This window comes from Camellia sinensis, chromosome 8 (genome assembly GCF_055761805.1).
Source record: "Camellia sinensis isolate YWXY chromosome 8, ASM5576180v1, whole genome shotgun sequence".
NCBI classification, from domain to species: domain Eukaryota; kingdom Viridiplantae; phylum Streptophyta; class Magnoliopsida; order Ericales; family Theaceae; genus Camellia; species Camellia sinensis.
The window spans coordinates 38117307-38127655 of record NC_138968.1 but is presented as its reverse complement, the minus strand read 5'-3'; the positions used below and the strand labels follow the sequence as shown (position 1 = coordinate 38127655).

At 35.6% G+C, this 10349-nt stretch overlaps 1 protein-coding gene across 1 annotated transcript; it reads right to left on the bottom strand.

The window, feature by feature from the left end:
* Window positions 1-6880: 6880 nt before the first annotated feature.
* On the bottom strand, window positions 6881-7576 carry LOC145797710 (uncharacterized). Its single transcript, XM_082885121.1, has one exon. The coding sequence runs from the start codon at window positions 7574-7576 to the stop codon at window positions 6881-6883; it is 696 nt and encodes a 231-aa protein (XP_082741247.1).
* Window positions 7577-10349: the final 2773 nt, after the last annotated feature.

Sequence of the window (10349 nt, the reverse complement as noted above, 5' to 3'; positions counted from 1 at the left end):
ATAGAAGTGACAAAATTTCGGAATAGGTTCCATCACCTCAGAATGCCGAGGTAATAGAACCTAGGGGGCAGTTGTGGGGATGTATTTTCTGGATACCAACACGTGGCATGGTGACGCCGACGTGTCAGCCGAGGTGCCACGTGCCCTGGTAGTTAAGCCGAGGTAATCTCAGAGAAGCCGAGGTCATCTCCGAAGATGTCGGAGTCCGAGATAAGGGGCGAGAATCCTAAGGCAAAGGGGATTGAATCAAGATAAGGATTAAACTCTTAGGGAGTTTATCTTTATCACTTAAAAGAGTCCAGAGTAAGCAGTGAACTAGAGTTCATAGAAGTCATACTTCTAGTGGGACTTGGATTGAGTATATTATAAAAGAGAGGCACCCCCGTGGGTCTAATGTATGTAATTTATACTTTGAGTATTCAGTTTAGTACTTGATTATCTTTGAGAGATATACTGACTTGATCGTCGGAGTGTCCCCGGGTGGAAGAACCACCGCCGGAGCTTTTTCTTTCTGTTTCAGGTTGCTTAAGCCATCTATTCTGCTTGTGCTCTCCAGCTGATCACTAGACGGGCAGTGTGGTCAGATTTTCACTCACACAAAATCATATTATTATTATTATTATTTTTCTTTCTCTTTCTCTTCCTTGACGAATACAAATTGCAAATATAGCATAAATAAGATTAATTAATTTGTCAAAAACAATTAATCATTGTGTCATAAATCTTTTAATACCACTTTGGGGTTGAATTAATCATTTATAGTTGATAAGAAGACAAATGGCTAGGTAAGCATGCAATTTGTATTATTAAAAAAAAAAAATCAAAACTATATAACTAAATTCACAATGAAGACTCTTGCTTAAATTTTTTTTTAAAAAATTATTCACACTCTCATGCAATAATATCTTAAACTAAAATAATTTGAACTACACCACACCTTAAATCAACTATTCAACATAAAGAAAGTAGACTCTTACAATTTTCATTCAAACCAACAATAATGTGCTTTTGACGGGTTGTTTGGGGTGTCCTAAATAAGTGTATTTTTTGACTTTTTATGAAATATGAGTTGGGTATTGGTTGGGTTTGAAGTGATGTGATAGAGAGGTGATGTGACTTAAATAAGATGATGTGACTTAAATAGGATAGTGACTTTTTGACTTTTTAAATTTTTTTGAGGATGCCAAACTTGGAACTGTGTATAATTTTTAATCGACTGTACTGTTTTTGAAAAATAAAATAAAATGCATGTAACTATTTGTCAATGGTCTAATATCTGTATATTTAGAAATTAGGAGTCTTTTTTTTTTCTTTGCTATCAAAACAGATAGATTAGAGTCGATAAATACTGAAAACTCAAAATTGAATACAATTTGAAATATTTTAATTTGAAAAACGGTCTGTTACCCAAAAAGCAATCTAAGAGGGAGGTAAATTAGGTTTCTACAAATTAAAATTAATAATACCCCAATAAAAATTATAACTAGCAACAAATTGTTCAATAATGAAAAGAAGATAACTTAGCAATAATGAAAAGAATGATATATCAAAGAAGTATGGAAGGCAACTAAGGCAAAATATGAATAGGATGATTAAGATAAATGTCCAACAGATAATTGATTAAGCAAAATAACAGTGCAGTATAATTGACTAAAATACCGTGAATGATTTTTGACTTAACATATTATGATTTAGATACATAAGCAATTATAACTCTTAACATTCAATGAACGAAAAAATATCATATAGCTATATGAGATGGGTGAGAAAATTTGATGGTTAGCACAAATTCAATAAAAACTATCATAGCTATATCAGTGATAGGTGTTAACATAGTCTATATATCAGATATGGCTATAGCAGTAGAGGAAATCAAATAGTCAAGGGAATAGGAAGCAAATAGATTTACGCTATGTTTGGTAATTTAGGAGAGAAAAGAAAAGAAATGATTACCTAAGTAATAAGAGAAAAGAAAAGAAAAGAAATGATTGTAATTTCTCTCATTTTTGTTTGGATAAGTAAGAAATAAAAAAAAAGAAATGATTGTGATTTCTCTCCTTCTTGTTTGGTTAGATTTCATTAAGAGAAAAGAAAATAAATTATTTTATGTTATATTACCAAAATAACCTTTTTATATTTTCAATCATTTTATTTCTTTTATTTTTACAGGGGTAAAATTGGTATTATGAAAATATAAATATTTGTGGATTTCTTTTCTCTCCCAATCTCTCCACTTTTGGGAAGATTGAAAATAAGGGTTATGAGAGAAATGAGTTTCTCTCCATTTCTCTCTATTTCTCCCCATTTCTCTCCACTTAAGATAACCAAACAAGGAAGAGAAATACATTTCTCTCTATTTCTTTTCTTTTCTCTCCAAATCACTCAATCCAAACACAGTGTTATAGTGGTTCGGTTTTTAACCAAGCCAACATCCACTCCTCAAGTTTCACTTGAGATTTTTCACTATTTTCTAACTTCACAGGAGTGCTAGCAACCTCTTCACAAATGGAGCAATCCTCCACAAAATTTACAAAGATTGTTTCAAGTCTTCAAATCCTTACAAACCTTAGGTGATTCACAATCACTCTAAAAGAATCAAGAAACCTGAGTGTACTACATTCTTACAATGTTTGAATGATAGGTTTTGCTTTCACAGAAGTTTAAAATGAAACTCTCTCATGAAAATATTACAAAGATTTAAGCTCTGAGTTATATTAGAAAATAAAAAGAAAAAAAGAAAAAAAAGCCTCTCAGAGGTGTATATGCTTAAAGTTATAAGCCTCTATGTATAATTTCTAAGAATAAAAATCAGATGAAGAACTTCTTCAGAAATTAGAGAAAGATGAGAGTGATGAAGTATTGAAATTGTGTATAGCACGTTGTTTGAAATATTGAGAGAGTGATTGAAAAAGCTAATAAGCTTTGTAATTCAAAAAATGTGTATTAAACTTGAAGAGAAGGCTCCATTATATAGGAGAGCTGATAAAACATCATTATGATACTACAGCATGAAAGAAAAACATATAGAAATAAAAAGCAGCCGAAAGCAAGGCATCTGATGAGAAGGCACTACCTATACAACTAAGCAAAGCACTACAACAAAGCATCTGATGGAGAAGCACTAACTAATATATCTATTAAATATATATTAATGATATAAGCATGCAGCTGGCATTATTATATTAACAATAGCTTGATTTCCAACACTCCCCCTCAAGCTACGTTGTAGATGTTAATCAATCCCAATTTTTCCGTCAGATCTTCGAAGTTAACTCGAGCAAGAGCTTTTGTGAGAATGTCAGCCTTTTGATAGTTTGTTGGAGTGTAGCTGACTTGAAAAACTCCTTCTTCTATCTTTTCCTTGATAAAGTGTCGATCTATCTCCACGTGTTTAGTTCGATCATGATGAACCGGATTCTTAGCTATACTGATGGCGGCTTGGTTGTCGCAGCATAAAACCATAGGATGCTCAGATGGAACCCGTAATTCTTCTAACAGCCTGTTCAACCAGATTCCCTCACAGACACCTAGTGCCATAGCACGAAATTCTACCTCAGCACTACTACGGGCTACCACTGACTGTTTCTTGCTTCGCCATGTAACCGCGTTCCCCCAAACAAACGAACAATAGCCAGAAGTTGATCTTCGATCAGTCAATGAACCTGCCCAATCTGCATCTGAAAAAATCTCAATTTTTCTATTTGTTGTTCTTTGGAAGAAGAGACCCTTTCCCGGTGTCCTTTTTAGGTACCTCAATATTCTGATCACAGCAGTCATGTGTTTTTCGATTGGATTATTCATGAATTGACTGACCACACTAACAGAGAAGCCGATGTCTGGCCTTGTATGAGAAAGATAAATGAGTTTTCCCACAAGACGTTGATATCTCCCTTTATCACTTGGTGCACTACCGTCACTTTCTTCCAGTTTGATAGTTGTGTCCATAGGTGTTTCTGCCGGCTTGCATCCTAGCATCCCTGTTTCATTCAGTAAGTCTAGAACGTATTTACATTGTGAGACTGCTATACCTTTCTTTGACCTAGCAATCTCCATTCCAAGAAAGTACTTAAGGTTTCCAAGATCTTTAATCTCAAATTCCTTTGTTAGGAATTTTTTAAGTAAGCCAATTTCCTCTTCATGATCACCTGTTAAAATTATGTCATCCACATAAACAATGATAATTGCCAATTTCCCTCCTAGGGAGTGCTTCACAAATAATGTATGATCGGATTGACATTGAACAAAACCGTACCCTTTCACTGCCTTAGTGAACCGTTCAAACCAGGCCCTGGGAGATTGTTTGAGACCATACAAGGATTTTCGGAGTCTGCAAACTTTGTTGAAATTTGATGTCATCTCAAGTCCAGCAGGAATGTCCATGTAAACTTCTTCCTTTAAGTCACCATTGAGAAAGGCATTTTTCACATCAAGTTGGTGAAGTGACCAATCAAGATTAGCTGCCAAGGATAAAAGTACACGAACAGTGTTGAGCTTGGCAACTGGAGCAAAGGTTTGTTGATAGTCAATGCCATAGGATTGGGAGAATCCTTTGGCGACCAACCGAGCTTTATAACGTTCTACATTACCATCTGCCTTGTGCTTTACTGTGAAAATCCACTTACACCCAACTGGTTTCTTACCTCTTGGAAGATCAGTAATTGCCCATGTACCATTCTTTTCCAGAGCCCGAACTTCCTCATTGACTGCCGCCTTCCACTTCGGATACTTGAAAGCTTCCTGAATATTCCGAGGAATGGGTATCTCCATGATGCCAGAAGTGAAGGCACAAAACGAAGGTGATAGCTTATCATAAGAAATAAAGTTCCCAATGGGATGCTGAGTACATGATCTAACTCCTTTTCTCCAAGCTATGGGCATATTAAGAATACTATTTTCTAACTCAGAATTATCAGTACTATCTGTGGAAGGAAGATTGTCACCTGGAATGTTGCTTGGATTAGAACCCGGTTCAGCCTCATGGGATTGTTGAGAAAGTGCTCCTTCCTCCGTTTCCTCTTGGATGTGCTCATTATCCCGCAAGTCAACAATGAACTCGGAATTTTCGGCAGGTAAAGATTGATTCAATGACTCAAGAGGTGTGGGATTTTTGGTGGTGATAGATGGCTCACTAAATGACTCAAGGGTCCAAAATTGATATTCCTGGGTTGGAGTCTCCCCCTGAATAACGATTTTAGGGTAGTAAGACTGAGTTTCAAAAAATGTGACATCCATGGAATTGTAGAATTTCCTTGTGACCGGAGAGTAACACTTATACCCTTTTTGATGTGACGAATACCCAATGAAGATACACTTGAGCGACCTGGGATCAAGTTTACTTCGATACTGTTGATGGATATGAACAAAGACAGAGCACCCGAAAATTTTTGGTGGGATGGTGGAGATGAGGCGAGTAGTTGGAAAGGGTTTTAGGAGAAGTTGACAAGGAGTTTGGAATTGTAGTACCCTAGATGGCATCCTATTGATAAGGTAGGCTGCTGTAAGAACAGCTTCCCTCCAAAAGAATTGTGGAACATTTGTGGAAAACATTAGCGATCTAGCAACATCTAACAAATGCCTATTTTTTCCGTTCAGCGATGCCGTTTTGTTGTGGGGTGTCAACACATGAACTTAAGTGAACTATCCCTTCTTTGGCTAAAAATTCTCCTAGAATGGAGTTGAAATAGTCCCGAGCATTATCAGACTTTAGAATTTGGATTTTTGACTGGAATTGTGTCTGAATCATAATTTGAAAATTTTTAAAGATTTGGCTTGTTTCAGATTTGTCTTTCATGAGGAAGACCCAGGTTAATCTAGTATGATCATCTATGAATGAGACAAACCACCTAGTACCAGTTACATTTTTTATTCTTGATGGACCCCAGATATCACTATGAATTAGTGAGAATGGGCGAGACGCTTTATAGGATTGAATGGGAAAATGGGACCGTACATGCTTAGACAATTGACAGATTTCACAATCAAAAGGTTTTGGAGTTTTAAATAATGAAGGAAATAAATGCTTGAGATACATAACATTAGGATGTCCTAAGCGATAGTGCCACAACATAATTGCTCTATCGTTATTTTGACACGAAACCGAAAAAGAACTACCACGAATTGCCGTTTGAGGTTGTTCCTGTGGATAGTGGCTTTCCTTAAGGATGTAGAGTCCAGAGCATTCCTCAGCATTGCCAATCGTCTTCCCCGAATCCAAATCCTGAAATTCACAATGAGTGGAGAAAAAATTAGTAACACACCTCTTTTCCTTAGTGAGTTTACTAATTGACAATAAATTACAGTCCAAGTCAGGAACAAGGAGAACAGAGTTGAGAATAAGATTCCTAGACAGCACAACTGAACCTATACCGGCAACCTTTGATAGTGAACCATCTGCTATTCGGACCATTAAATTATTTTGACATGAGCTATATGTATCAAAAATTGTTGCATCTCCCGTCATATGATCAGATGCTCCTGAGTCCACAATCCAAGGTTTTTTACGTTTCTTACCAACAGTAAAGGCGTTCAAAGAATTACCTTTGTGAGCCAAGGTTCCGGATCCAATGATGTGGTTGGAAGACGAACCAGATTGTGACTGTAATAGTTTCTGGAGCATCTCCATTTGCTCCTTGGTGAAAGGGCTTGCTTTAGGTTGTGGTGATAGTTCATTTGTACCTACATGATTACCTCGTCCTTCTTTCTCAAGAGGCTGACGTGGCTTCCAATCTGCTGGCTTTCCATGAATCTTCCAGCAAGTTTCTCTCGAGTGACCCGGCTTTCTGCAATGATCACACCAAGGCCTACCTCCTTTATTTTTCTGACGGTTGTCAATAGGAGCGAATTGAGTCTTAAGAGCCGAGCTTTCTGCCATATTCAGTTGTTAATGGGATCCCATCATGAGTTTTTTCCGACTTTCTTCGCGACGTACTTCAGAGAATGCCTCTCTAAGGCTAGGTAGCGGTTTTACTCCCATAATTCTTCCTCTGATTTCATCAAGATTTGTGTTCAATCCTAACAAGAATGTAAACACACGCTTCCCTTCGACAATCTTTTTATACAACAAACCATCAGCAACACACTGCCAGTTATGAACCTCAAATGTATCAAGTTGACGCCATAGACGAGTAAGGGTATTGAAATATTCAGTTACCGTAAGATTGTCTTGACGTAAATCGTGGAGGGAGCTTTCAAGCTGGATGATTTCAGATGTGTTTTCCTTGTCTGAAAACGTTTCTTTTGCCATGTCCCAGATCTCTTTGGCAGTATCAAATGACAGAAAATTTTTGCCAATGTCAGTGGTCATAGAGTTGACGAGCCACGACATGACCATGTTATTTTCAGCTATCCACCTTTTGTAGGTTGATGCTGTGGTTTCTGGTAGTGCTGAGGCTCCGGTGATGTAGTCGTCTTTCTCCTTTCCCCGTATAAACATTAATATGGATTGAGACCATTGCAAATAATTTTGCCCATTCAGTTTATGGGCGGTGATCGAAAGATGAGAGGTTTCCATTTGATGAGAGGATAAAGATGATGAGATGATAATATCAGAAGAAGAGGAGGATGAGTCGATAGCCATTCCAAAAGCTGGACCGTATTTAGGCATGAAATAGAAGAATAGATTTGAGTAGAAGAGAGAGACAAAAAAAAATTAAAATAGAAAACTCGAATACTGACTGAAGAGGCGAAAATGATGAGACAGGATTACACCTGCTCTGATACCATGAAAGAAATATTGAGATAGTGATTGAAAGAGCTAATAAGCTTTGTAATTCAAAAAATGTGTATTAAACCTGAAGAGAATGCTCCATTATATAGGAGAGCTGATACAACATCATTATGATACTACAGCATGAAAGAAAAACATATAGAAATAAAAAGCAGCCGAAAGCAAGGCATCTGATGAGAAGGCACTACCTATACAACTAAGCAAAGCACTACAACAAAGCATCTGATGGAGAAGCACTAACTAATATATATATTAAATATATATTAATGATATAAGCATGCAGCTGGCATTATTATATTAACAATAGCTTGATTTCCAACAGTTTGTTGTTGTGTATTGGTTCATTATTATTGCTTGTTCGAACCTTTGTATATAACAAAGTTAAGTGCTCTATTTGTTTTGACAGTGCCGATTCTCTTCTTCCGTTGAAGAGATGGGATGGTGATGGTTGAGGATGATATAAAATTCATTGTTCACATATTTCCCTCACATATTTCCTGACATCCATGTGTGTTTTGTCCATTGAGTGATGGGTCATCTGATGAAAATCTTTGTTTCTCTTCTCAGTGTTTGTCACAAATATATGAATTCTCTACACAGTGGACGTCTGCCCGAATGTCCCAAGTGAAGTTCTGTGTTTGTGGGTCGTCCTCTCGGATGTCCATCTAGATGTCCCATGACGTCTCGGTCGTCAAGGTTGTCGTCTGTGGTCGTCAATCATATTGTTGATATAACATCCGGAGCAAAACTAAACTGAACTGGAACGAAACTGGGCCGAAATACCTTGGCCGGTCATCCTCCCGAACATCCTCCTAGGTGTCCACCCAGTCGTCCCTGCCTGTCCAAAGTTGCAAAAAAAAAATTTGCCAAAATTTGCCTTGGTCGGTCGACCACCCTTTATTGTTTTGGTCTTATGTGTTCTGTTGCTCTGCTGCTTCTCTGGTGTACTAGTTTAGTAGCTATTTAAGTCTCATTTTGAACTCAAGAAAGGCATGATTAGTATATAAACATGGATGAAAATGTCATGCAAGAAATTATAAGAATTCAATCTATTTTACTCTTCCAAATAAATCAAAATCAGAATTGAAACAAAAAAGAAACAATCATCAAAATCAATTATGTCTAACATAGTTTCATATGTACTTGAATTTAATCAAATTGTTTGATAGGATAAGCTAAAATTTGAAATTTATTAATATTTTAACTTTTTTTTCTTCCATTTTCTTTTATTATAGTGGTGGGATAATAGTTATGTGATAGCGGAGATAGCGGCATAAAAGGTGATGGTGTAGTCATAAGATAGTGGTGGTGGCAAAAACAATGATAATGGTATGGTTGTTGTGCCGGTGAAGTAGGATGGTGGTGTTGGCACTAACAATAGTAGCTATAGTAGAATGATGGTAGCAACAGATAACAGTGAAATTGTGTTGAGGCATGGTAATTGTGATAGTAGTGTTGGTGTTGGTATTGGTATTGGTAGTGAAGTAATGGGGACAGTGATGGTGTTGTAGTAGTAATGATTATGATGGTAGGTAGAGGGATAGTAGTGAAGATGATGGTAGTGGGGTGACGACGTTAATGGGGCTAGCAATGATGATGGTGGTTTGGTGGTAGGCTGGAAGTTTAGGGTTTGTGGTAGTGGTGACAACAGTATTGGTTGTATAGTAGTGGGAGGGTGGCGGCGACAATGATGATGGATGTGGAGGCATTACACAATTAAGGTTTAGGGACAAAATATTGTAGTTATAAAAAATGTCTTTATTCTATTTTTAATAATAAAATTAGATATTTAGTGATGAATTACTATTTTTCGGGATCCAAAATTTTTATCTCAAAAAGTAAACTTTTTTTTGCTCAAAATTGTTTTTATTTTTAAAAGTGTATTTATTGGTTAAATTTTTAAAATTTTGTCGGATTATTTTTTTGACTTTTCGAGACAGTCTCTTATTTGCGACTCTCATAATGGCATAAAATAATTTTCTAGTATTTTTTGTAATAAAATTTTCACTTTAAAAAAAAAAAAAAAAAATTAGATCCCTACAACTCTTTTATGGTGACGGCGCTCATGGGGGCGATAATGGTGATATAAGCATAAACGACTAGAAATTCAACTTTCAACATTTATTAAGGAAAGAAGTTTGTAACTTAAAATTTTATCTTATTTTTAAAGAATTATTTAAAAAATTATTTTCACTTAACACAATCAATTTAAACTATTTAATTGGATTATCTAATGCCACCTCCACAAGGCAAAAAAATATAATTGGTCAACAGTAAAAGCCCAATTAGTAAAACATGCACTTTGTTAGCTTACCAAATAATTTCCAAACCTAGCTTAAAAATAATAATTTTTTAATAAATTGAAAACTTTAAAGTTTTACCAAACTATAAGAGCTCGTTTGAAAATGACTATTTTAATGACTTTTAAAATTTTTAGTTAAAAAATATGTATGTAATTTTTTTGATTTCGTACAAAAAAAGTGTAAGAAATAGAATTAATAGAAATAAATTTTTGACTTTTTTTTTTTTGTATGAATCGAAAAAAATTTACTTTTTGATTTTTATAGTTACTTTTACTTTTTTTGATAAAATTTTAATTTCCCAAACAAACCCTAAATATTGT